The sequence below is a fragment of the Centrocercus urophasianus genome, unplaced genomic scaffold, assembly GCF_019232065.1.
Source record: "Centrocercus urophasianus isolate 14NV4802_14NV808 unplaced genomic scaffold, USGS_Curo_1.0 seq_12, whole genome shotgun sequence".
NCBI lineage: Eukaryota > Metazoa > Chordata > Aves > Galliformes > Phasianidae > Centrocercus > Centrocercus urophasianus.
In genome coordinates, this window is record NW_024884364.1 from 21,933,025 (window position 1) to 21,960,005 (window position 26,981).

A 26,981-nucleotide genomic window follows, 5' to 3' on the forward strand; every position below is an offset into this window, starting at 1 on the left:
TTCCCTCCCCCCAAGATGCTGATAAAATAACAGCCAAAAGTACTACAGAATCCTGGCATGGCTTTCAAAATTAAGATCAAATTCTCATGAAAATTGTAACATCCTGATCTGCAGTCACGTGTATTTCCCCTTCTACTCAAGAATGTCCTTATCTTGAAAAATATTCTTACAAGAATTCTGACTTCTCTTGTGAACCAAGGCACTTCTCTGGAACAAATATTGACCCTCCTCTACCCATGAGCTTTTGAGTGCTAGTTCCTTCCAGGCAAGATGAAATCAAACTTGTTTTTGAAAAAGCCCTCTAAAGATTACAAAAATAAATAGACTGACTGGAAGAAATTTAAATCTCATGACTGGTTCTACACTAAGGCTTGTAATACTTGTAAATGGATAATCCCTTTCTAAACAGATAGAAGGAAAACATGTGGTCTGTTACTAGTTATTAGCTGAGACCTGACAGATCAGTAACAGAACCTTTGTGAGAAATTAATGGTATTGAGGCAAAGCACACAGTCAAAGCTTGAGAAAAGAATAAACTTAATGAAAAGATTTCTTATGCTGCCGTCATCAAGATGACCTCTGGGAATTTACTCAGAAAAAAAAAAAAAAAAATTAAAAAAACCCAAACCTTTAAAAATATGTACTGAATGCTATATTGCTATATGTGTGTACATGCTTGAAAGCTGATTGTAGCAATCAGGTAAGGACCTGAGGGTGCTGGTAGGTGGCAAGCTGGACATGAGTCAGCAATGTACTTTCACAGACCAGAAAGTCAACTGCTTCCTGAGCTGCATCAAAAGAAGCATAGCCAGAAGGTTCAAGGCAATGATCCTGCCCCTCTGTTCTGCTCTGGTGGGGTCCCACCTGGAGTAGTGTGGACAGATGTGGAGTCCTGAGAACAGGAGAGACATGGATCTATCTGTTGGAGGGTGTCCGGAGAACGACCACAAAACAGGATGGTTCTGAGGGATGAAATACCTCTCCTGTGAGGACAGGCTGAGAGAACTGGGGCTGTTCAGCCCAGAAAAGAGAAGGCTCTAGGGAGACCTGAGAGAGGCATTTCTGTATCTAAAGGCGGGGCTGTAAGAAAAAATGGGACAATCTGTTTGGCAGGAATAAGATATGGTAAGACATGGGGAAATGGTTTCAAACTGAAACAAGGAATATTTAGACTGGAGTAAGGAAGAAGCTTTTTACAATACGGGTGGTAAGACACTGGAGCAGGTTGCCCTGACAGGTGGTGGTCTCCCATCTGTGGAGATGTCCAAGGTCAGGCTGGAAGTGCTCTGAACAACCTGATCCGGCTGTGGGATCATTGCAGGGGAGTTGGACTAGATGACCTTTAAAGGTCCCTTCCAACTCGGATGATTCTGTGATTCTAGGTGTCAGTGGGTTAGAGTGCAAGCCTAAAGGTAGCAATCATGTTTTTGTTAGTAACTGTCAGAGCGCTTTATCGTGTTGAGGACTAGATACTTGAGGGCTTCAAAGAGTTTCGGAGCATTTGCCCCTCAGTCCCGACGCAGCATCTGCAGTACCCACCGACCCCACAAGAGGTCAGGAGGAGCATTTTAGCTCTATTTCTGCAGGGCGCTGATCCCGTTGCCTAGCGACGAGCTGTCGTGCAGCCCTTTACGGCAGCGGGGCCCTTTCTCCCGTTCCGCCCTAGGCGGCGCCCGGCGGCGGCAGTGGCGGCAGCAGTAGTGGCAGCAGTAGTGCCATGTCGGGGCCGGGGCGGGCGGGGGAGGCGGACCGGACGCTGTTCGTGGGGAACCTGGAGAGCCGCGTGCGGGAGGAGATCCTCTACGAACTCTTCCTGCAGGTGGCGGGCGGGCTGGCGGGGCGGGGCGGGGCAGTGGCTTGGAGGCGCCGCAGGGCAGCGGTCTCGGGCTGGGGAGCGGGCAGGGCAGGGCAGGGCAGGGCAGGGCAGGGCAGGGCAGGGCAGGGCAGGGCAGGGCAGGGCAGGGCAGCGCCGCGCCGGCTGGCATCCGCACTGCTGCCCACGGCCTGACAGCACCCAGCCTTGGTGAGAGCCGGCTGTGCCGTGGTCCGGCGTACCCTGCAGTCCCTGAAAACCGAGAGTTAGGTTAGCTGTTAGGGGGAATTTTTTCATTCAGAGGGCGGTGAGGCGCTGGCCCAGCTGCCCAGAGAAGCAGTGGTGCCCCATTCCTAGAGGCGCTCGAGGCCAGCTTGGATGGGGCCCTAAGCAGCTGAGCTGGTAGGGGCAGCGCTGCCCATGGCAAGGGTTGGGGCTGGGTGAGCTTTAAGGTCCCTTCCAACCCAAACCAAATGCAGTTCTGTGGCATCTTGTGCTCGTGATGTTCATGGCAGCTTCTGTTTGGCTTTGAAGGCTCGGTGTACTGCTAGGCTGAGTGGCCCCTCTGTCACCCATCTGCAAGAAGATTGCAAGTGTTAAGAGAGTAGGACAGGTGATAGGAATGTTTTTCAGGTGGGATGTGGGACTTCCACTGCTATAACCTTTATAACAAAATGTCTTCTAATGCTTGAGATGATATTCTGCTGGTGGGATCCAAACTGTTCTCTCTGTTCTCTCCCAAAACCTGAAAGGCTTGCCTTAGCGGTGGTGTATTTTAAGACACTGACTTGGCTAAAGTTTTGATTTTCTATTAACAAAATGTTTGGCTAAGCCAGGCTTACTAATCTGAAAGTGGTAAGGAAAAGCAGGTGTGTGTGGAATGGAGAACTATGTCAAACTGTGGGATGGATTAACAGCAATGGATGGTGATAAATTTCTGCTAGCCTGAAACAGTCTGTATCTAGCTTACACTAGGCAGTTCTGCCAGCAGTGTGATGATACACTTGCTTCTGCTAATACTGATTATTCCGAGTTGCAAAAAGAACTTTGCTGCCTTCTGGTGTGTTTGAAAAATAAAGAGCATAAAAAAAGAAGGCATCAGACTAATCTGCTCCATTGCTATTTCATTAATATCCATAACTATTTTTACCATTTTTATTCCATTGATTAATGTGATATTCATCATCTTAAGTAGGCGAGGTATCAGCAGACTACTCTATTTGCACTGGAAAGCCTTTTTTCTTGGTATATTCCAGCCCTGTAGCCTTTTAGCTTCTTCAGTTTCTTAGTAACTCTAAGGTTGTAACTTTTCCCCAGAATTATGTAAGAGGTAGTCATGGATGCTCCATCCCTGGAGGCGTTCAAGGCCACGCTGGATGTGGCTCTGGGCAGTCTGGTCTAGTGGTTGGCAACTCTACACCCAGCAGGGGTTTGAAATTCAAATGATCATTGTGGTCTTTTTCAACCCTGGTCATTCTGTGATTCTGTGATTTTTGTGTGCAGTATCCCTGTTTCCAACAGTAAGCAGTATTCTGTCGTTTAGCTGTAAAAGCTAAGTTAAAAATGCTCAACTTACCAGGAGACATGAGTAATTTACCATACAAATCCTGTCACAAAAGCAATGAAAATAAACAGATGTCCTCAGAATGCAGTTTTACGCAAATCTTTGTGTAATCTGCTTCACTCAATGAAATGTTAATTTTTGTCTGGGTCTTTAGATCATGCCAATAACACCTACTTAACTTTTTTCTTCTCTTCATATTCTCACTCAAGTTTCTCTGCTTTTGCTGCAATAGCACATGCTTCTCCTTGAAGTATTGTCCTTTCTTGGAAAGTACACAGATTATGTTCTTGATGTAGTTCAGCCCTTAAAATGTACTCCTGAGCTGTAGCGTTCCCCTCATGAAATTAGGATTAAATATCTACTATTAATACTTCTAAACGATTAATATTTTTTCTATTATTAGTACTATTATTAGTACTTCTAAACTATTAATATTTTTTGTTTATGAACAGGAATACTACATATTTAAGACTGATCTTCAAAGTGTTTGAGCCTGTTACTTCTAGAGCTGTTACTTCTAGTTCTTGAAGATCCAGACCTCCTCATTAGGCAAATAATGTGAAGACTGGATATATGCCATTTTTAGAAAAACTGCAGTGTAGTGCAGAACAACAGAAAAATGCCTTAGAACCAAATCAAGTAAAACCAAGCGTGTTCAGAATATCACTGAAATCCCCTCTTAAAAAACAAAGCAAAAAAACCTAACACGTCAAATTTGAAGATACTTGGAAAGGTGAAATCGACGTATTGAAGACTCTCTGCGCAAGTCAACCTAGGTAGTATCCATTGCTATATAACCTCATCCTCATTCTGCACCAATAATAAAAATGATACTTCATTTTTGATCCTTTGTCTGTATGGCTCTCTTGCTTTCATCAAGGTTGAGGTGAGAGGAGGAAGTGTTTTTCACGTTTCAGGAAGAGCATTATATTTAAGTGAGGAGTTGTTTATACTCAGATAGCATACAGCAATCAAACGTTATCACTGATGACAGTCCTTCATATCCTCAATCTAACATCACAGTGGCTAGAATCAAGGAAGATGGCTCCAAATCATCACCGCTTAGTTAATGTGTGTTTGCCTAAAGTTGTAGTTTACTTTTGACTTCACATAGAACTCAAAATTCTGTATGTTCTATGGAGTTCACTACCACTACTGTTGCCAATGCTGAGTGCTAGTTTTTGATTCAGGACAATGAATTCTCCATCTATGATGGTAATTTAGACATTCAGAAATTTTGTTACTGTATCTGAAGGATGTTGGTATTTGCTATGAAAATAACAATTTATTTGAAAATGGAGCCAGTATTTATGTAATATCACTGCTTTAATTTTGTTCTTCTAGAAGTATTGGGCAAGGATTTTAATGGTGCATGTAGGCAGAGATGGGACTTCTTTTCAATGAAGATATGTCGTGGTATATCCTGAGCTGGAAGGAACACATGAGGATCATCGCGTCCAAACAGAGCATTCTTAAGGGGGAAGAGGGAGTGGTTTTGTTCCCTGGTTTATGTTGTTTTTGTTTGTTTTTCTTGGTCAGTAACAGTACACTATCTCTGGTTAGATGATGACAGATTCTCTTGATTCCTTGTCATGCATTTGTGATAGGACTAGGTAGTATAGAAAATTAGATTTTGTTGTGGTTCCAGAAGAACTATTCTCTATTTAAGCTTGTTTTCCAACAGTTTTGATGCTTCCCACTTTTATATTCCTTAAATTCCTAGAATCAGACTAATGGATTACTTTGGTTTTACACAGCTGGTATTATCAATCTGTATAGTTGTGTTAGCTGTGCAAAAACTCTTGTAATGGTTGTACATGCAACCTGTACCTGCATGAGTTGACCTTTGTTACGGAAACAAAGGAGCCTAATGCTCCTTCTTGCAGCTGTCATAAATATCTTAAAAATAATAAAAATAATCAGATTATTAAAGTAGAACCAATCGTCACCCATGGACTGATGGTTGGTTCCAGTTTTAATATTTGTAGGGCTCCTTTTTGTTTTATAAATGCTCAGAATTTGAGAGATTTTTAAAATGAGATAATCTCATACTTGAGAAACACTGTTCCAACCTATGGCAATACATATAATCATGAAATGATTGTGATTTTTTATTTTTTTATTTTTTTTTTAAGTAAGTTCTGTGAAAAAATAACACAGATTTCTTTCAGGCTGGACCATTAACCAAAGTGACGATTTGTAAAGATAAGGATGGAAAACCTAAGTCTTTTGGATTTGTCTGCTTTAAGCACAAAGAATCAGTGCCTTATGCAATAGCTTTGCTGAATGGAATCCGTTTGTATGGAAGACCAATTAAAGTACGGTATCGGTTTGGTAGGTTTACAGTCACAGTGATTACTTAAGTCTTTTTCTAAAGCCGTTTTTTGAAGTATGTTTTTCTAAAATTACTAGTTTTTAATCCTACAAGTGACTTTCACTTGCAGTTCTGACTCAGTTAAGAGCAGCAACTATCAGCAGTTCTGACTCAGTTAAGAGCAGCAACTATCAAGCTGTTTGAAAGCTTTTGTACTAAAGCCAAGAAGCTATCAGTTTTATTTTAATTGGAAGAGAACGTAGTTAGGAAAATGCAGTCAAATCAAAGTCTTATTCTTCATTTTATGTTTATGAAAATAAACCTTCTGGAATGCTAATGATTAGGCAGTATTTGCAGTCCAAACATTGACTTGTTCCTGATCTGCACTGTGTCACTCCTCACCTAGAAGGCTGTAGAGGGCAATAATCGTTTAAGTAAAAATGGCTGAGGTTCCTGAAATCAGAAGCAGTGGGAACGATTCTGTTCATGATTATTGAACAGTCCTGATTTATGTTTCTGTAAGTGGCTGAGTGTAAATAATAAAGAAACATTTTGAAGCAGTTCATTGATGGTATAGATTGTCTGCCATAAAATGACACCTTTCCATTATATGCCAGACTTGATAAACTAGTACAGTACAGTGACAGAATACTTTCTGTGTTTTAACTTGTTAATCAAACAGTTAAAACTGAATAGTCATTACAGTCTTGTCTTATTTACAGGGAGTTCACACTCTTCAGAACTAAACAGCCCAACACATGGTTTTGAGAACTATGCTGACTTATATTCACCTTCATATAGGTAACAAAGACCTCCTGTGAATGAATTGTATGACTATAATTTAAAAATGTTAAAAGGGATGTGGTAGATACAGTAAGGCAATCTTTAGGCTCTTCATTAACACGGCAGTTGCACACTTTAATTGCATCTGTACTAATGACTTGCAATGGGTTTTAGTTAATGTTTGGTTGTTTAGCTTGCTATAGGTTCCAATAGTTAGATTCCAAATCCTAATGATTTTTGCAAGATACAGGAATGTGGAAAAATATTTTAAGTATGGTGTTTGTACTAGGAATGTTTGCAGTTCTTAGGGGAAAAGAAAATCTGGCAATTGAGATAATCATTTTCTACCCTACTGAGTTTACTTGCTGTGTGTATATATACAAGCAAATGTGATGCACACGTGAGTGTACAGGTAGAACTTGCACACACTGTTATAACAGAGTTCTGAACATCCCAATTTCAATGTTTCAGCATCTCAAATTCTATTTTTATTTTTTTGCAAGTATGCCAGAACTCTCTGTCAGGATTACTTGTTAAGTCTTTGGAAGTGTTTTCCTTGTTTTATTTATTTGTTTGTTTGTTTTTGTGGAAGTCCAGTTGTTAATATCTGCATTATTCTTTCAAATACACTCATAATAGCCCAACAGCTGAATATCATTACACTACAGGATAGTATTTGTTAGAAGCCTAGTCTTTATATGTTTTCCTGTTTTTTCCTAGGTATCAAGAGCCTTATGGAAATCCTCCATTTCCTGTTACTCCTTTTCCAATGAACAATTGTTTACCTCAGGAACACTCCATCTTTCAGAAGATGGTGAGTTTGTGATAAAAGCATGTGTAATGCATGTGAAATATAACTCTTCAAAAGTTTCTCTTAACAGTATTAACAACTCAAGTTTGTATTTCTTTAGATGAACCATTTTTTAGAACAGCAGTACGCAGTTCACAGTCCAGTGAGTCAGCAATTTCCTTACTACCAGATGACTCTGCCACTGCCTTCAAGCTTATCCATTCCTCCCTATCAGAATCAAGCTGCAAATTTTAAGTGTGGGCAGAGTTGTTTTGAGTTGGCTGTGCCACATTCAAGTGATGGAAAAGTGTACCAGGTGGATGAAAGCACGTCTAAAAGAAAGAGGGAACAGCAAAGTTGTGACAGTGACACTAGTACTGAAGATGACAGAATGAGACAAAGAGATCATGACCAAAAATACAATAAGTGCAAAGCCAAGAAAAAAAGGCATTAATACTGTAAAAGTGGATTATTTTTACTTATATTTTCTATTTTTATTTGAGAGAAATTCACTCATTGTTGCACTTTATTACAAAAGGAATGTACAAGACTCATATTAATTTTGAAAGGCATTGTGCATAAATTATACTGATACTTTATTAACCTCAACCAAGTAAAAGAAGAAAGTGTGTTAAGGTATAGGAAATATTTTAAAAGATACAGTTATCCTATAGAAAGAGAATGTCGGTAATTATGCTTCTGTTTTCCAAGAATTACAAAAGTCTGTTAGTTTGCTAATTTAGACACTGTGAAAATGTATACTTTGAGCCACTCATAAAGCATACGTATCACTTCGATGACTTGTGGAATTTACTATTGTGACTGCTTTAAGAATTCTCTGGAGCTGCTGAAGAACTGAGCGGACTAGAAATTGTAAGTGCCCTACTAAAGATTTGCTCATCGCTGGAGTATCAATGCCTACAACTTTTCCTCTTTACTGATCTATCTCTGCTCTTATGTTGCATTAGGATCAGTGTGTACACTTATTGTAACTTTTCTTTTTTTTCTAGTAATAAATGCAAGGTAAAAAAAAAAAAAGCATTTGCACTAACTACAAGGCTTACATACTGTATCAGTTCTCAAAGTGATGTACTTTATGGTTATGCTCTGACTAGACCTGCATACACTGTGGATCTTTCAATATACTCACTGTGGATCTTTTGATAAACTTAATCTCCAGTGCTCAATTTGCTTATTTGAGACTCCAGTCATTAGTTATAACAAATGGACGAAAAATAACTGAGCTTATGGCTACCAGGATGGTCAGAGGGCTGGAACACCTCCCCTATGAAGACAGACTGAGGAAGCTGGGCTTGTTCAGCCTGAAGAAGAGACGGCTACGAGGAGACCTCATTGCAGCCTTTCAGTCTAAAGGGAGCCTATGAACAGAAGCGGACCCAACTCTACTGGGATAGATAATGGCAGGACTGGGAAAAATGGTTTCAAATTGAGGAAGATTTAGGTTGGTTCTTAACCAAGAGAGTGGAGAGGAGCTGGAACAGACTGCCCAGAGAGGTTGTGGATGCCCCGTCCCTGAACGTGTTCAAGGCCAGGTGGGACAGGGCCCTGGGCAGCCTGGTCTGGTATTAGATATGAAGGTTGGTGGTCCTGCATGTTGCAGGGGGGTTGGAGCTTGATGATCCTTGAGGTCCCTTCCAACTCAAGCCATGCTAGGATTCTATGATTCTTAGGAGATTACTGCTATAGCACCATGATATGGCGCCCTTAAAATTTCGCTAGCAATTGAATTTAACTCTTTCTAGAAGGAGCTTCTATCTAAAACTTAGAAGTTCAAGCCTTAGATTTATACCACATGTATTGAGAAACTTGTTAAGTGTCCAACCACTTCTGCTTCCTCCCACACCAACACCTGCCCCTTCATCTTCCTTTTCCCCACCAGTGACTAGGATTAAGCTACGCAGGTGTGATCTCACATCTGCTGCAAGATAATGATGACATTATACCAGTAGGCCACTGATTTCAAAAACTGACACAATAAAGGAAAACCTTCAGAAGTAAAATACAGCAGATTGCTTTACAGAAGCAGAAATCGCCGCCGCGGTGCAGGTCCCGCGACGGGGAGCGATCCGCCACCAGGACGGCTGCGAGAGCCGGGGGAGGCGGAGACCGTACCGCCCTCCCACGCCTCGGCCGCGTAGCACGCACGGGCGATGCGCGTCCCGTGGCAGCCATGGCCGGCTTCTACGAGCGCCTGAGCCCCGTCGGCGGCAAGGTAAAGCCGCAGGGGGTGAGGGGGAGGGAGGAGGCGTTATGAGGTGGGCAGGTCCGGTGGGTCGGCCGCGGGGGAGCTGTAGTGGAAGACGGCGGGGCGCGCGATTTTTATAGCAGGGGCAAGCGCGTTCTTCTTGTGTGCTTATTTCTTAGGTTACCATTTAATCGTTTTGTGGTTGTTTTTTTTTTGTTTGTTTGTTTTTTTTCTTCTTTTTTTTCCACTGAAAGTACGAGGAAATTTTTGGGGGAAAAAAAAAAACAAAAAAAAAAACCAAAAAAAAAAACAAAAAAAAACCAACATATGAATATGTCAGAGCACCAGCGGCATCTAATAGGTATTTTTTTCACACCACCTATCGAATGGAACCGTAACTGCATCTCTTGTTAGCGACTGGTTTTTTAAGGTGATGCTGAATTCTTTAGCAACAGGAATCACACCCTGGGGATGCTGGAGCCCGGCCTGGCACTCATACGGGTTTCTCAAGAGGCGAGGGAGAGCCCATAGGTGTTTTCCTCCCATATGTGTTTCCCTACATCTACAGAGAGGTAGGAGTGGGCAGCAGTCTGCACAGTGCACTTGGAAGTACTCCATCCCTTACGGCCGGAAAGGAGGCTGCTGCTCTTCAGGTATTAGCAGTTGATCACTTTCAATAGCCAGGTTTTCAGTAGGGCGGGGGAGAAATCCACAAATCCACAATCCACACTTTCAGCTGTCAGAATTGTGCGTCTTGGACATGCTTTCCTGTTGGTGTAGTACTCCAGAGTGTACATAAACAGTACAAAATGAAGCTAAGTTGACACAAGCTAACACAATCAAGCTAAATCCTCTCACAGCACTGTAAGTCCATACATTTGTAGTGTCTCGTGTGGGGAAAAAAAGAATAAATATATACTTGCAATTAAATATCTCCTGAAAACAATTAACAATTGTTAAAAAAAAAAGCCAATCCTGATAAGGATTAAAGAATAAAATGAGGAAAAAATTATTTAGTATTTCAAGTGACATTAATAATTCTTCCCTTTTTTATCACTCTTTCTTCTCTTTTTTTTTTTTTTTTCTAATAACAGAAATGCAGCCCTGAAGAAAATGTTTCTTTCTTCAATAAATTAACCTATTCCTGGTTTAGCAGGTAAGAATTCAATAAACAGCTCGTTGATTTTTACTGATGCTCTCTTAGTAAAAGGGTGCACATATTCCATACCATCATTCAGACTGGATCTGTAGCCTGAACCCAAAATTGCTGTTTTCTTGTTGTATAAAAATCAAAGTTTACAATTTTTAGGGATCGTATTCAAATATTTTATAGAATACTGTTTTATGTATATATAGTATATGTAATGTATAAAGTTGATACTTACTTTATATGTTATTTAGTATCTATTTAAAACATGATTTTTTGATAGTTGGAATCAGTGTTCTTTTCACAACAGAAGCTACTTTTAGAGAACAGGATTTAAACAGCCAAATTAGACTTTCCTTTTTGATTTGTTACTTTTATTTTGTAAAAATTTGGTAATAGACAAAAAATAAATAAATAAATGAATAAATAATGGTTTTCTTTGTGCTTTATTTGCTAGATCTCCAGGAACAAATATTCAGTAGTTCATTTCAGTGCATTTATGAAGTAGCCAATGTCAGACTTATTTTCCTCTCTCTTACATGTTAGGCCAAATGCCATTACCCTTGAACCCTTGTTCAGAAAAGCCAGTAGAGTCCCTCTGCTTCTTAGAAATTAATAGGAAAAGAAGAATAGAAAAAATAGGAACTGAAAGTTCAGCTATATCAAGCCATACAGCTTCCTGTCTCTTAGTGTTTTGGATAGTAGTTGAAGCAAGCTCATGTGTTACATCTTGTGACTGTTTGTAATGTTTTTCTTGTTCCTTTTAAATCATTTGAATCACACCCACATAGAAACTGTAATTGAAAATATTTTGTGTCGTAAGTATTTATTGCTTTATTCAATATTGTTAATTTAAACAAAAGCTGAAAAGGTTATCTGTAATTTATAAGCCGAGACTGAAAGAATCAGACTGTGTAATGCATCGAGTGTAACTCCAACAGTTCAGGAGCTTAGGAGTTCAGCCATCATTTTCTGAGTAACCATGCTTTTTATCAATCACAGAATCATTAAGGTTGGAAAAATACCTGAAAGATCATCTAGTCCAACTATCAACCTACCACCAATATTGCCTGCTAAATCATATCTCTAAATACCACATCTACATGTTGCTTTAAAGCCTCCAGGGACAAGTGACTCCACCACCTCCCTGGGCAACCCATTCCTGTGCTTGACTCTTTCTGAGAAGACATTTTTCCTAATACCCAGCCTGAACCTCCTCTGGTGCAAATTGAAGCCTTTACCTCTCATCACTGGTTACCTGGAAGAAGAGACTAGCCCTCACCTTGCTACAACCTCCTTTCAGGTCATTGTAGAGACCAATAATGTCTCCCTTGTTCCTCTTCCAGATTAAATAATCCCAGTTTGCTCAGCTGCTCCCCGTGAGACTTGAGCTCCAAACCACTTACACTGCCCTTCCCTGGACGTGCTCCTGGGCTTTGATGTCTTTTTTTGTAGTGAAGAGCCCCAAACTGAACACAGTACTTGAGGCGCGGCCTCACCAGAGCTGGGTACAGGGAGATGATCACCTCCTTGCTCCTGCTGGCTGCGTTATTTCTGATGCAAGCCAGAATGCCATTGGCATTCTTGACCACCTCAGCACGCTGGTGATGCATTCAGCCAGCTGTCAGCAAATCCTTTTCCTCCTCGTAGACTTCCAGCCACTCTGCCCCAAGCCTGTAGCATTGCCTGAGGTTGTTGTGGCTGAAGTGCAAGACCCAGCACTTGGTCACGTTGAACTTCATCCCATTGGCCTCAGCTCAGCTATCCAGTCTGTCCAGATCTTTCTGTAGGGCCTTTCTCCTCCCATGTGGATGGATTCTTCCTCCCAACTTGGTGCCACTTACAAACTTATTGAGGGTGCACTCGATTCCCTCATCCAGATTGTCTGTAAAGATATTAAACAGGACTAGCTGAGGGTACCAATACTGAGGAACACCACCTGTAACTAGACACCAGCTGGATTTAACTCTGTTCACACCATTCAGCAGTTCTTGCATTCCATATATATGAAAGTATGTAGTAACCTGACTGCAACATGTTCAAATGATATTTGGTCATTATGTCACAGTGTTAACCAAGGTGTCCAAGCTGGGATATCTTGTGTGGTTTTTAACCACTTGTACAATGGTTAACGAAAGGAGAGATGTAGGGAAATATGATTTCAGTTCTGATCAATGAAAGTGTGCTTCACTGTGCAGTAATTAATGGGATACAGTCAAATAGTGTAAATGTTAGGTATGGTCATTTTTCCCAAACAGAAGCAAACACGAGCAATGAATTGTTAAGTATAAACTTGTACCTCTCTCTGAGGGACACATGGGGATAGTGAAGACCACTCCCACTCGAATTTTGTTACCAAAGTTTTTCCGAATCTTATTTTCCATCCTTTGCTAAGCACAATGGCACACACATCAGCATGAAGCCCAGCGCTGGCAGAGAGGCATACATTGGGAGTGCACTCTTGAGAAGATGGACTCTGCATCTGCATTTCAGCCCTCAGAGAGTGAAGTTCCCAGCAGTGCAAAGGCATAAGTGCTGCCACTCTCAGGTCACCCGCGCGTATCCAAGCATGAGTCTCTTGTTCCTTCTTAGCTGTTTAGGGCTTTCTCTGAGACGGATGACATTGTCAACATAAGTCTCTTTGCATTTTTTCCACCTCAGAAATGGGACATTGCTTTTCTTTGAGTTCTCTGAAATGTCTGCTCATCAGAAAATACACATCATCTATTACTCTTTGAAATGGAGTTCCTGTAGGTTCAGCGTGTTCATCAGCCCTATTTTGCCATTTTCAAGAACAATTTCTCATCTGTTTTAACAAATAAGTGAACAACAGTACTTTGCTGAAACAAAATTATAACACATGAGGATCTGCTGTAAGGAAACTTCCATCATACTTGTGCTGAAACCCAGCACATTAAGGTTGTTACCTTGGTTAAAAATGAGTTGCGACATGATGCAGCCTGATGATTTATTGATTTATTAAAAAGGGGTATTTAATTTCCAGTTGTAAAAGTAACTGGGTAGTGATGCTACACAAGTTTATTCATTAAATACTCTATTTTCATGTGGAAATATGTGAGATCAGAAATGCAGACAGACTTTGAAAGTAGAAAGTTTCCTCAGTTTGCTCTTCAGATATGACAGTGTGTTTGGGCTCTCCATATGTCAGGTCAATTTCAGTTGTCAGGATTACATCAATTATTTTGAATATAGATTGCACTTAGATACCCTAAATGATATCATTACATTTTGAATTGCTATTTTGGTTTGCTTAGTTTGCTGTATTTCATGCTGTCTAAATTCATTTCTTTTTTTCAGACTAATATCTATAGGCTATAAAAAGCCTCTGGAAAGAGATGACCTGTTTGAACTGAATGAAAGTGATTCACCGTACAGTGTGGGTCCTAACTTTGAAAAGCAATGGAGAAAAGAAATCCAGAAGTCTTCTGCAGGATTGACGGTAGTGAGAATTCTGAAAATAAGCAAAATCCTTTTCTAAATTTAAAGAGACTAGAAGCTAGAGATGATTTTTTAAATTCCTATTTTTTGTTGAAGAGACTACTTGCTGTAGATTGCAAAGACCAATCAGTGTCGTGATCTGTGATCTCTAACGTGGCAATAGGATTTTTCTTAGTTATACAAATCCAAACGTATCTCTTATAAAAAAAATCCAGTTACATTTTAACGTGTCAAGTGGTGTGGAAATTACCACAACTTCTGCTTTGTTGATTAAGCACCATCTATTTTAAATGTCTTACACTTCCTGGTTTGTCTTTACTTCTGTATGTCTGGTGTTTCAAGAAATCCATTATCGGCTTGTTCACCAGTGGATGCTCTGACCTGGAAAACACACAAAGCAAGCTTCAGTTTCCTTTAATTTCGTCAATATTGAGTCTTACAAATATTTTGTTTGTTTTGCTCGAGTTTGCCTGTGTGATTTTCATATAAGAACTTGGGATTTTCAGTCAGGGTTGTTCTTTTGTTGTTGATGTTAAAATACGCTAACTGCTGCACAATGCCAGGATATTCACAGGAGAGAGAACTTAACCTGTAAATCCACCTGTAAATCCACTAAGAGTGTAACTTTTATTTTTGAATTACTGAGAAGAGGGCTGCTCTTGCAGTCTGGCTTTACTGCATCTCTTGAGTATTTTTCATTTATTTCTAGACTTGTTTTTTCTTCTACTGTTGAGATATCTATTGAAGCACTTTCTGCTGAAGCATTCAAAAGCACTTTTCATTACGGATTATTTTTAATTCATTCAGGATTATTTTTAATTCTGATATTAATATTATGTTGTTATCCATCTGTAAAAAATATTCTGTCCTTCATTACTGTGATAATTAAGAGCAGCTAAAGCTTTTTTTTTGAGCCAGATTTAGTAAAACCAAAGTTCATTTCTTACCCCAAACCAGTTTTTCTGTTCTGACTGTTAGAAATGTCCTTCAGAACATAAGTACAATAATGATTTTAAGTGGACACTTGTTTAATAATGTGATTTAGTGGGGCAAAATAATTTCCTACAATAATGATTTTAAGTGGACACTTGTTTAATAATGTGATTTAGTGGGGCAAAATAATTTCCTAATTCTGTACATATTCTTGTAATCTTTCAGAATTCTTATATTGAAAGAATGCCGTTTAAGTCAAGAAGTTTCTATAAACCATCTTTGATTTTTCCACTGTGGCAAACATTTAAGTTTTTGTTGCTCAAAGTTGCATTTTTAAAAGCTGCAGCTGACATCCTGGCTTTCATGAGTCCACAAATAATGAAGTAAGTTTTAGATGCATTTCACCTTAAGTTGAGAGAACAATAGTAGAAGTGAAGCTGAAGGATTACCAATATCAAAGCCAAACTGAACAGCTTAGATGTAATGATTAGGTGGGCTCTCTGTTGGGTTTTGTTTGTTTGTTTGTTTTTCAGTGATTATCTGTAAATTATCTAGTGAAGAAAAGCTCAAAGAGATCAGAAATTTCTTGGTCAAACAGTTGAGATAAAAGCAGTATAAGACTCACTTCCACGGCACTAAATATAATCAAATACAAAATCAGATATTAAAATATCTATATATATATATAAATACATGTAACTTTTCTGCTTTTTGTCAATATTTTTGGATCTCTATTTTTCAACAAAACATTTAAATATACATTCATACCTACAGTTTCAACATTTCAGGGGAAAGTGTGGCAACTCAGCTGTAACATTATTGGTAGCATGAGGCCAATGGAAGTCATCGTTAGGTATTAGCTTAGCATAGAGGTGTTAAGAATTTTTCAAAGAAAAATGGTAATGAACAGAAATATTGTTAATCTTCATACTACATCCTGTGTCAGTGTAATTTGTTGTAACCTGGGATGTTAAGCAAAAGTATCGACCATAAGATCTGTTAGAAGACGTTGTGGTTGCTGGTTATTTAAGACTATCTTTTACTAACGCCAAAATAAGAATTAATTTTCCTTAAGATTTTTTTCTCTATCTCACTTTGGAGGTTGGTATTAGAAGCTTTGGTTAATAAGCACATAATTAGAAGCTTTTTTGATAAGCATCTAATTAAAATGTCTTTTTTTTCTTTGCCATTCTTTATTTGTACTTTGTTCTCTGTGAAGTCAGCAGTAGCTGATTAATTTGTAGAATGGTGTTTGAAAATTGTGTCTAGGGTACCAAATTGGAAAGCACAGATAAGAACTAGTGTTTTGAATGTGGTTTTTTTTTTGTGACCTTCTACCATACCTGGACTTAAATCCACCATAAATTGACTTAATTAAACAAGTTGCCAGTGTGTTCCTTTACTGTTGTCAGATGTTGATTGTATACACAGAATTCTAAAATTATTTTGCTTCCTTTTCAGATCAATGATAACTGTAAGTGAAAATCACACGAGTTCACATGGGAGTGGATATGGCTATGCTATTGCCCTGTTTTTTGTAGTTCTCTCACAAACTCTCCTGCATCAGTTATACCAGCGTAACAACATGCTTACTGCTGTCAAAATCAAGACTGCAGTTGTTGGCCTGATATACAAGAAGGTGATAAGATCTTCTGATTTTCTTTCACAACAAAAATTTAAAATAAGCACTTTAGTGTTTAAAGATAATATATTTACCAGTATGATCAGAAACCAAGATATTACAAACACGTGACAGGCTAACAGATTGACTTTATATTTTGACAATTGTTTGTTTAAGAATTTGGAATTTCAGCAGTGTTTCTACTACATGGCTCTAATGGAATGGCTTGGGTTGGATCATCGAGTTCCAACCCCCCAACCACAGGCAGGGCCAGCAACCTCCAGATCTGGTACTAGACCAGATTGCCCAAGGCCCCATCCAATCTGACCTTGAACATCTCCAGGGATGGAGCATCCACAGCCTCTCCAGGCAGCCTGTTCTAGCACCTCACCACTCTCATAGTGAAGAATTTCCCCCTGACATCTGACCTAAACCTTCCCTCCTTGAGCTTAAAACTATTCCCCTTTATCACTGTCTACCCTTGTAAAAAACTGATTGCCTGTTTTAAATACTGAAAGGCTGCAATAAGGTCTTATCGCAGTCTTCTCCAGGCTGAACAAGCTCCCTCAGCCTGTCTTCATAGGAGAGGTGCTCCAGCCCTCTGATCATCTTTGTGGCCCTTGTCTGGACCCTCTCCAACAGCTCCACATCTCTTCTGTACCGGGGCCCTAGACCTGGACACACTACTGCAGATGGGGCCCCATGGGCAGAGTAGAGAGAGACAATCACCTCCCTGTCCCTACTGGCCACCCCTCTTCTTTTGGAGCCCAGAATACCACTAGCTTTCCAAGCTGCAAGAGTACAATTGTGTTAGTTAAATACTTTTATTTAATCATGCAATTAAATACTTTTGTCAGCCACCTGTGCAGAGATGATGTTGGGCAGATAATGTGGAAACTGAACTCTTCCTGTTTTTGTTACATTTAGACTGGATATAAGGGAACAGTTTCTCACAGTGAGGATGGTGAGGTACTGGAAAAGGTTGCCTATGGAAGTTGTCTGTGACCCATCACTGGAAATGTTCGGTGTTGGGTTGGACAGGGCTCTGAGCAGTCTTATCTAGTGAGTGCCCATGGCAGTGGGGTGGACTAGGTGATTTTTGAGCATCTCAAACAGTTCTAGGATTCTGTGATCATAAGTTAATCTTCCCAAATTTACTGAATGAACTGGGAAAGCATGTTAGGCTGGATGTCCAGGGAAAAAACAAGGACATATACGATCACTGTTTTTACTATGTAAATTAAAATAACATTAAAGCATTTATTATACTACTAATATATAGCATCTGAGATGAAGCTGGTTTCTCAGGGCTGCACCTTAGCTTTTTTATGAATGTGACACATTGGAATTTGTACTGCAATATTTGTCTATGAAGCAAGAGTCAGGGAAGATGAGACACAATCCAGACCTGAAATAAATACAATCCAGATCTGAAATAAATAACATTTATTTGTTAATTTAAATTTAAATTTAAAATTGTCTCTTAAATTGCCTCTTTTTCTCAAATAGATTTAAGCAAGTCTTTTGGTATAGACTTCTCAGGTGTTTTCTGAACCAGTATACAATGTTTTCTTGTTAGCTGCAACTCAGGAAAACAGGAAAATTCATTCTCTCATGTCTCATATGAGGGTATGTCAGTGCATCACATCATGAACAAGGGAATAGTATGAGGCTGCAGTTGGGGTAAACATGTATTCAGGCAAGTTTCCATAGCTACAGGGTGGAGAGTCAACTTGGTTCACTCTTTGAATGTAATCAGTCAGTGAATGCCAGATTGGGTTTTGCTTTGCTTCTGGAATGATGCAAAACGATGGTGGAGTGAGTTGCTGCGGCACTGTCTTCTTATGTGCAGGAGTTGCAGGTGGCACAGTGATTAAATATGAGGTCCTCAGAGAGGATGTGAGTGTGTGTGGGTGGTCTGTCTGTGTATCTGTCCCCAGACACCATGTAATGTCAAATTGCCACACTGGGATTATACCTGTGCTTGCTATGAAGCTTGCTGTTCTTGCCTCCCACATCAGCCCAAAGCTGAGATCTTCTGAGCTCTCTATGAGCTGGTATCTGTTTATTTATCATTAAGTGTTACAAGTGTGTTTCACTAAATTCAGCTTTGTTTTACTGTTTGTCATCCTTTGCTTTTAGCTTCTCCTGCGAAAATAAACCCATCAAAATTCTTGATTTTTGCAACTTTTACCCTCTGTATTTTGCAGGCCTTAACTTTAGCCAGTTCCTCACGACAAAGGTATACAACTGGAGAGATGGTTAACCTGATGTCAGCAGATGCTCAGCAACTCATGGAGCTAATTGTAAACATCAACCTGTTGTGGTCAGCACCTTTTCAGATCACCATGGCTGTCATCTTCCTCTGGAAAGAACTTGGCCCCTCAGTACTAGCCGGTGTGGCAGTGCTTCTTTTGGTCATACCTCTAAATGCACTTATTGCAGCCAAAGTAAAAACTCTGCAGGTGAGACATTTAATAGGCATGATAATGAGGAATTTAATTGTCATAATGCAGGACTGAAGAAGAGAGGAAGTGTTAAATTGTTTAATGGTATAGAAATACTATTGATATGTCAAAGTTAAAAACATAGCAACCCAGAGCTGCAGATGTTTGTTACTGGGAGAATGGGAGCTCGACTTTGTAAAAACGCCATCTATTTGATAGCTAAATTAGAATTTAGATGCACACTTGTATGGGAACTGCTGAGTCACAGCTGAACCTCTGATTGATCACCTGAGGTGAGCCATGAGTCAGGCAGAGGAGCACAGGTGAAGGCAATTCACCTGCACTGCCGGTGACCTCCTAGACCTATTTAAGAGCTGGCTACCAGTAGGGGAGGATCTCATCTGGAGATCGTCTCTACTGGTGTTTTTTGGGTGAGCCCAGGATAAGGGTAAGCCTTCCATTTATTCTCTTTTGTCATCATAGTCTACTTTGCCTGACTCTCTTGTTTGTTTTGTGATTATAACATCCTAATATTCTTTGATTATGCAATGCCTAACTTTTCATTATGCTAAAACAGTACTTTTGTATTAGTAACAATTACTATATGACTCACTGTAGGGAGCAGTTATGGTTTTTTCCATTTAAGTTAATTATTTTAAATAAAGGATTTTACATGAGATGGTGGCCCTCTTCCACCTCTTATTATTTGGGGTAAGCAGCTCTTTCAAACTTAGCACGTTTTCCTGAGGTTATGGGAAATCCCCCAGAGGTGCTGCTATTTCTTTTCTGCTTTTCTCATGCTACAGTTCTCTGCACTGCTTTTTTACTCTGCCTGATGACTTCTGTGAAAAACTGAGAAAAATTTTTATAATGCTAAGTGTTGTGTTGTTACCAAGACAAATTCCAGTCTCGGTGTTATTTTTGCCTTTGGTAATGCAACATCCAGTGAATACTCTTTTGTGAATCTGTATATTCTTTTGTAAAGCTGTGATACAGACATTGCAGTAAAAGCCCTCACCTCTTTTGCAGTCACAGCAGGTACATTTGCACTTAAATCCCTACTGTGTTAAGAGAGAAGGAAAAAACATAAAGGACAACAAAATAACTGTTTAGAAGTTTGCAACTTGTATTTGCAAAGACTTGAAGGTGTAAAGGGCTTAATTAGTATTTTATAAATGTTTTATGCAAAACAGACTGTGTAGTACATGAGTGAGAATAACTTCTTCATCCCTTTGATTGGTTCTTTCAATAACAAGGTATTAGTAATGGAGGGAATGGCTTCAAGTAATGAATTGTATGACTACACATGTATCTGAACATGGTGTAACTGCGGTGCTGGTGTGTTTTTCAGGCAAAACTAGCATAAAGTATATGTATTCACTAAATACACCACATATTTTACATGTTATTTTCCTCACTGAAAAATGGGAACGTTGTTATCTTTTAACCAGAAAAGCCAGATGAAACATTCAGATCAACGAGTCAAGTTACTGAGTGAAATGTTACATGGAATAAAGGTAATGCTACAACTAATGAATTGTGAAATTTGTTTTAGCTTTGTTTTGTTAGCTTTGGAACTTTGAAGACGAGTTATTAAAAAAAAAAAAAAAAAAAAAAAAAAAAAAAAATAGGGCTCTTTAAGTAATCTTTCAGCACATATTGAAATTAAAAAAGAAAGCATTTTAACATAGTGTACTTAAAGTGTTTTTTTGAAAAATATTTACTGATTTGACTTCAAAAACTGATTACCCGTTATGCATTAATTTTACTATCACATTTTTTTTATGAGAGCGTAAAATGTATTGATAGCTGTCTGAAAACCTGTACCAGAGTGAAATTTTGGTATGCAGGGAAAATACTTCTTAAAGTAGACTACTTAAATTTGTTATTTATACTGTTTGGAAGTAAACTTATTTATTATTTATGATACATTGGGAATATATTGAAATGTGTAGGATGAGGGGAAACTGGAACATTTTCCATAAGAACAACCTAATTTTGAGTTATCTTGCTTCTAACTTTTTCTTATAAAACATTGAAGTTTTTACAGTTTGATGTTGCTGAATATCGGGAAATGGCATTTGGAGCTTAAGCTTATTTTGTGAAGCATGATCACTGTGTTTTCTTCCATTCAAATAGATCCTCAAACTTTATGCATGGGAGCCTTCATATCAAAGGAAGGTCATGGACATCAGAGAACGTGAAGTGGATGTTCTGAAGTCATCAGGATATCTGAAGACTTACTCTATGTTAACCTTGACCTGTATTCCCTTTATGGTTTGTTTTATAAAAGTATTCTTTCAAGCAGAACTGTTGCTCATGTTGCCAGTTGCTGTAGTTGCTGAACGGATCAAAAATGTTGCCTCATAGTATCACAAACGTACAGTATGTGATGAAAGTGGAATGAGACAAAGAGATTATGGATTAGCTTTTGGAGACCTCTGTTTAAAAGCGAGAAATCAAATCCGCATCTCATGAAACTCATTTTGCTGTCTTAATCATGCGGTTGTTTTCTGTGCAATAGAAACATTCTGCTTTATATTTCTTCTGTTTTAAGAAGATGCATTTTCAATCTGAAAATGTGACAGTCCCCTCCCAAATGCTCACCTGCTAAATAAATGCAAAAATAAAATGAATATGAGACAAATTCATCCCAGCCTTATTTCAGCGGGATTGGAAGGCATTTGTGTCTTTGGCATTCAGGAAAGCATTTGTGCCATTGAATCTTTATGTCTCACTGTTAAACTCCAATGAAAAGTAAAAGGATCAAACTGCAACTTTGTTTAGATGTAAATGAACACTCTTCAGGTCAGCTACATCAACTGAAATCTTCAAGTGCTTAACTTGTAATATGTAACAGGTGAGGAGGAATATTCCTTAGGAATAGTGAAAGGGAGGGTTAAGGCTGTCCAGTCTGTTAATGTTGATAACTGAAATACTTTAAGCAGTGGGTCAGAAAAACTTGTAAAGTTAAAATTAACTATGCTGAAATTATCAACTTATTGTTTAGCAATTTGTTATGATTCCATTTTGTTTAGGGTTCCTAGTTGAGTTTAAGACTCCTCCTGTACTCAAGAAAAAACGCAAGACACCCGTAGGACAGGTTCTTAACTTCAGGCTTTTCTGGGTTTTCTGGATTCTGAAGGCTTGAACATCTGTTGTGTAGGAGGCCAGTGTAATTTCTGATGACAACAGACTGTAATTTTTTGGGGAAAAAAACTTCCAGGTGGTAAAAAAATATGTTGTAAATAATTTTACTATGATACTGTGACTGGTATAATAGCAACATGAAAAATTAAAAACAAAGTAAATTTCCTGAAACATCATTTGAGTGTTTTTAAAGGGAAGAAATCAATTCCTGAGGTAGGAAAATTATTTCATACAGTTTTGTGCAGATCCAGTTGGATCAACCAGAGTAGGCAGGTATTTTACTTGTTGAAATTGTAGTATTTCTGCACACAGCATTGTAGCCAAGTGCAGCAGGTGCAGACAAGTCCCTGCTTAACTATGAACAGAAACAGAAGTTTACATCTTTGAAATGCAAACAAAGCAGAACAAAAACAAAATTATATGTGCATAAATTTTAGTTATACCATGAGTTTGCTTTTTTGTTTGTTTGTTTAAAAGGTTTCATTGTCTACATTTGGGGTCTACTTTTATCTGGATAAGGAACATATTTTAACAGCTGCTAAAGTTTTTACGTCTATTTCTTTGTTTAACATTTTGCGACTACCCTTGTTTGATTTACCATCTGTGATCTCTGCTGTAGCCCAGGTAAAGCAATTATGAGTAAGTGCTGTAAAGCTGATATTTACTCTCCTTTTGATCTTGTCTTGCTTCATCTATAACTATGAATGATTAAATCATTTAATTATCTATAGTTATGTTTAGTTGAGATAAAACTGCACACTGTAGGAGAAGCATGAAGGATGTTGAAAGAGTGCCTTGCAAACTTAATGAGTGATAGTGGGGTATCACAGCTGATTGGTACTAAGCTTTCCATTTCTGGTTTTAATTCTTTTAGTAGTCAAGACTAATCTTCTGCTCCTACTCTCTCAACTTCTCGTCTTTGCAGTCCAATGAAAAGTGAAACCTATTTGGGCTGCACCTGTTTAAACAACCTGTTATATGTTGGAACCCTTTGTACCAAGTGGTGGAGGCCCAGTGTGGGAAGCATGTTTCTCCAGTCACCACAGAAAGAATTAGAGCAAAAAAGGAGTAAAGCTGCTGAGGGTACCCCATCAAGAAATTTCAGCTCTAATTGTATACCAGTAGGGATGCTGCTAGCTTTTAGGACTCTGTTAGGAACATACTATGAGCTGCCCATGAATGTACACTGTCACAGTCTTATACAGCCCAGCTTTTTGTAAGGATAGAGACCAATGAAAGCAGCTACCTATGCTGATTTGTTTTCTCTGTGGTCTGTATTGTGTTAGATCAAAAATGAATCTGCCTGAGATCTAGTTCCATTAGCTTAAAAATTAGTGAAAGGTCATCTCATTCTATGTCACAGTCATGGACTGCTCGTGATGCGCTGACAGTAAAATACTTTCATCTTCATTGTTCTGTGAAGATAGTTACTGTACACTGTTGCATTAAAAATATATATATTTCATCATATGTTTTTGAAAACAATCTAATTGAGTTGGAAGAACCAGCCATTCAAAGATTAACTATGTCTTCTAACATTGATAACTTGAGCATGTTTTGTTGTTTTCTAATTACCATGCAGCACATTCTCAGGGAAAAATAAAGCAACTTATGTCTTTAGTTTGTTTAGTACTTTAAACAAAATAAATTTTTAAAAAGGTGAATACCCTCTTTTGAATGCCTGTAATTAAAACAAGGAATATATCTTTCCATACTGTCTAAAGTATTTTAATGTTTTATTTAAGAATTCGGGTATCGCAGGCATGTTGTGCTTGTTATGAATTTTTGTATTCTTCTTGCAGACCAAGGTTTCTCTGAGCCGTTTAGAGGATTTTCTGTTTGCTGAGGATCTTAACCCTGAAGATGTTGATACAAACTACAGTGGAAGTAAGCAGGAGTTACTCATTTGTAATTGGACACTAGTTTACATGGCTTTCATTAAGAATCTCAGCTGATGGAATGGGTTAGCAATTCTGCTCTTTTCCTTCCTACGACAGACCATGCTATTGAGCTTACTGCTGCTTCTTTCTGCTGGGAGAAAAATGGCCTGCCAGTCTTAAAAAAGTAAGATTTTTATTATTATTTTTTTTTTTATGAGCTCTGTTAGCTAAATGTGAGATCTATGAAGATTTTTTTTTTTTTTTCAGGATTAGTATATACTGATTAACACTAGTTCATGGATAGAAGGATATTATTATTTCCAGGGTATCCCATGTAATCTGCTTGGAAAGTCAGATCTGACCTGGTTTCCCTCATGCTTCAAGAGGAATCTCATAGCATGTGATTTCCCAGCATCTTAGTGAGTCATTTCTTAGGTGTAAATTCAGCTGTGTTTAAACTGCTATACAATACGGTCCTTGGAGTGTTAGTAAGGAAATGGAGTAAACAAGCTCAAGTGAAGACTCTGTTTGATAACCTCTGTTAAATTTTACTAGGGCAGATAAAGAGGTTACAGTTTACCCAGTCTAACTCTCTTACCGTGCTGTCTGCCCTATTAATCTCAAGGTTAGAGGAGATGACTTCCTGTGATACGGCATGGATGTCCACATCTCAGACAGCGTAGCCTGAAGTGTAATATCCAGGCATAAACTACTTTCATCAGCCTTAATTAAAGTCTGATATAGTCTCTGTGTAAAGTCTTTCTTAATCTCATTTGCTCTTTAGACTCCGATCTGAAGGAAATGTGTTTATCTTAGCATGGGATGTTCAAAGCAGTAGGTGCTAAAATCCACACAGCATGGAGTACAGATGCAGTAAGTGACCTCCTTGTACCAAACGTGAGAGATCAGATCATACTTATTTTGCTAGCAAAGTATTCAGAGGATGAGGGCCAGACTTCCAATACTCAAATGTTTTTCACACATTGTCTATAGTAGATTCTATTTGAGAAGTCTAGCAGTTCATTGTCTGAGTAAGGTAGAAAGTCAGCTACAGGCCTAGGAAGAATAAATCCACTTACTGGTTACGCATTCTGCCATTTAATTGTGCTGCGATGAGATGAGAGCACAAGCTCTTAACCTGCAGACAGGTAAATTTATTCTCATTATTGCATATCAAAACATATGTAAACTGATGCACTGATTTCTCATTGTTCTGAGGGTAAAGCAGAATTTCTTTCTTACAGTGACCACATCCTAAACATATGATGCAGTATTTAAGAAGAAGGTGACTAATTTCTTCCTCAATATTTCCAGCTTGAGTGTCAGCATACCTGCAGGCTCTTTAGTTGCTGTTGTGGGACAGGTTGGATCCGGAAAATCATCTTTTCTTTCTGCTCTTCTTGGAGAAATGGAGAAACTTGAAGGAACGGTTCATAGAAGAGTAAGATTGTCTGTCTGTCCCTCCATCCTCCCACCCTAACCCCCTAGCCACTGACTAAATTAAGCAGAATTGCTTTTCGAAGTGCAGCTCTTACTTTTCATCTATTTGTGACTATAAAAATAATGGCAATAGAAGTTTTAGTACTACAATTGCTTTCAATCTAAGTAATTGCAAAGCTATTCTCGTTTCTTACATCTTCTGTCTAAAATGGATGCCCCTAATGGTCACTGAGATCTTTTCCTAAAAGACTTTACTTAGGGTCTCAGCTCTGTCAGGCTTATTGAAAGTATGTGCACTTACAGTAATTGGAGGCAAGCTGTTGTATAATAATATTAAACAGATTGTTTTTATTGTCTTAGTAAATATTTTAAAACTTTAATGTTTGAGTTATGTAAGTAATGTCTAGTTACTTCGAGATAAAGCTAGAATAGCAAACATATTTTTAAATACTGATTTTTTTATTTTGTGTGTGTGTGTGTGTGTTCAGAAAGCCCAAATAAAATTAATTTTCAATTCTCTTTATTTAGGGTTCAGTGGCTTATGTTGCTCAGCAAGCTTGGATTCAAAATGGCAGTTTACAGGAAAACATTCTCTTTGGCACAGATCTAAATAGATCATACTATGAGCTTGTTTTAGAGTCTTGTGCTTTGCTGCCAGATTTGGAACAATTACCCAATGGAGATCAAACAGAGATTGGAGAAAGGGTGAGAGTTTGACATGTCAGAAATTATTTGATAATTCAAGTTATGGCTTTTTATGTTTTATCTGTGATCCATTTGATAATTTACACTGATTACTTCAGTGCTCAAACAAGTACATACAGCTCAACTCCTTACTTAGCTTTCAACTTCTGTTCAAGTACTGAATTCTCGCTAGTTTTTAAAATGGCTCTTTTCTATGCAGATATTTGAGTCGCTCTTTATTTTCCAAGGGTTTCTCTGTATACTGTAAATAATGCCTGTAAATAGCAGTTAACAAGGTACGTTACGTTTGTCCATTTTGGAATGGTAAGTTAATCAACAAAGGACAAACTTTCATGAGTTGGATTTTCAAGTAATTGCTTTTCTATTTTACAAAATTTAATTTAGGTATCTGAAAAAAATATAACAAATTGCCTGTAATGAACTGGTCTTCATAGTATTTTGTATTAAAATGTGAGTTGTTCCAGCTTTTTTTTTTTTTTTTTTCAGGGTGTCAACATAAGTGGAGGGCAGAAACAGAGAGTGAGTCTTGCTAGGGCTGTGTACAGCAATGCTGACTTGTATCTTCTGGATGACCCTCTATCTGCTGTAGATGTACACGTTGGAAAACACCTTTTTGAGAAGCTCATTGGGCCTTCAGGTCTCTTAAAAAGCAAGGTAAAGCAGGGTGGCTGCTTCTTAAGTTGGAGATTAATTGTTTTGTATAATCCAACTGACATAACTGCATTCTCT

General features: G+C 38.5%; 2 protein-coding genes across 7 annotated transcripts in view; both read left to right on the top strand.

Moving 5' to 3' along the window:
• The first annotated feature begins 1,717 nt into the window (after positions 1-1,717).
• Positions 1,718-8,451, top strand: RBM11 (RNA binding motif protein 11). 3 transcript variants are annotated; one of them, XM_042810924.1, is made up of 6 exons: positions 3,880-4,153; positions 4,722-4,911; positions 5,549-5,711; positions 6,414-6,492; positions 7,195-7,288; positions 7,386-8,451. In XM_042810924.1, exons 2-6 carry the CDS (start codon positions 4,762-4,764, stop codon positions 7,716-7,718), a joined length of 819 nt encoding a protein of 272 aa, XP_042666858.1. In that variant the 5' UTR covers positions 3,880-4,153; positions 4,722-4,761; the 3' UTR covers positions 7,719-8,451. The 3 variants fall into 3 exon arrangements, with proteins under 3 accessions (XP_042666859.1, XP_042666858.1, XP_042666857.1); XM_042810925.1 differs by lacking the exons at positions 3,880-4,153; positions 4,722-4,911 and adding an exon at positions 1,718-1,819; XM_042810923.1 differs by having other exon boundaries at positions 3,880-4,911.
• Positions 8,452-9,416: 965 nt separating this feature from the next.
• The window catches only part of LOC122155570 (multidrug resistance-associated protein 1-like), a 32,899-nt gene continuing 15,334 nt past the window's right edge, over positions 9,417-26,981 (top strand). For 2 of the 4 annotated variants that reach the window (XM_042809525.1, XM_042809529.1), the window contains exons 1-15: positions 9,444-9,497; positions 9,920-10,123; positions 10,565-10,626; positions 13,936-14,077; positions 15,235-15,392; positions 16,471-16,648; positions 18,841-19,095; positions 20,529-20,594; positions 21,217-21,354; positions 22,705-22,851; positions 24,030-24,114; positions 24,225-24,291; positions 25,422-25,548; positions 26,076-26,252; positions 26,739-26,906. In XM_042809525.1, coding sequence (XP_042665459.1) covers positions 9,456-9,497; positions 9,920-10,123; positions 10,565-10,626; positions 13,936-14,077; positions 15,235-15,392; positions 16,471-16,648; positions 18,841-19,095; positions 20,529-20,594; positions 21,217-21,354; positions 22,705-22,851; positions 24,030-24,114; positions 24,225-24,291; positions 25,422-25,548; positions 26,076-26,252; positions 26,739-26,906 — 2,016 coding nt within the window. In that variant the 5' untranslated portion in view covers positions 9,444-9,455. Of the gene's footprint in view, positions 9,498-9,919; positions 10,124-10,564; positions 10,627-13,935; positions 14,078-15,234; positions 15,393-16,470; positions 16,649-18,840; positions 19,096-20,528; positions 20,595-21,216; positions 21,355-22,704; positions 22,852-24,029; positions 24,115-24,224; positions 24,292-25,421; positions 25,549-26,075; positions 26,253-26,738; positions 26,907-26,981 lie in introns of all 4 variants that reach the window. The other 2 variants (XM_042809528.1, XM_042809526.1) reach the window with 2 other exon arrangements.

What these genes read in the sequence shown, in the direction of transcription:
- RBM11 (XM_042810923.1), top strand. Translation starts at nt 4,762, where the DNA reads ATGGGACTTCTTTTCAATGAAGATATGTCGTGGTATATCCTGAGCTGG. An exon ending in TTATATTCACCTTCATATAG is followed by an intron (nt 6,493 to 7,194) that starts GTAACAAAGACC and finishes GTTTTTTCCTAG; the next exon opens with GTATCAAGAGCCTTATGGAA. An exon ending in ACTCCATCTTTCAGAAGATG is followed by an intron (nt 7,289 to 7,385) that starts GTGAGTTTGTGA and finishes GTATTTCTTTAG; the next exon opens with ATGAACCATTTTTTAGAACA.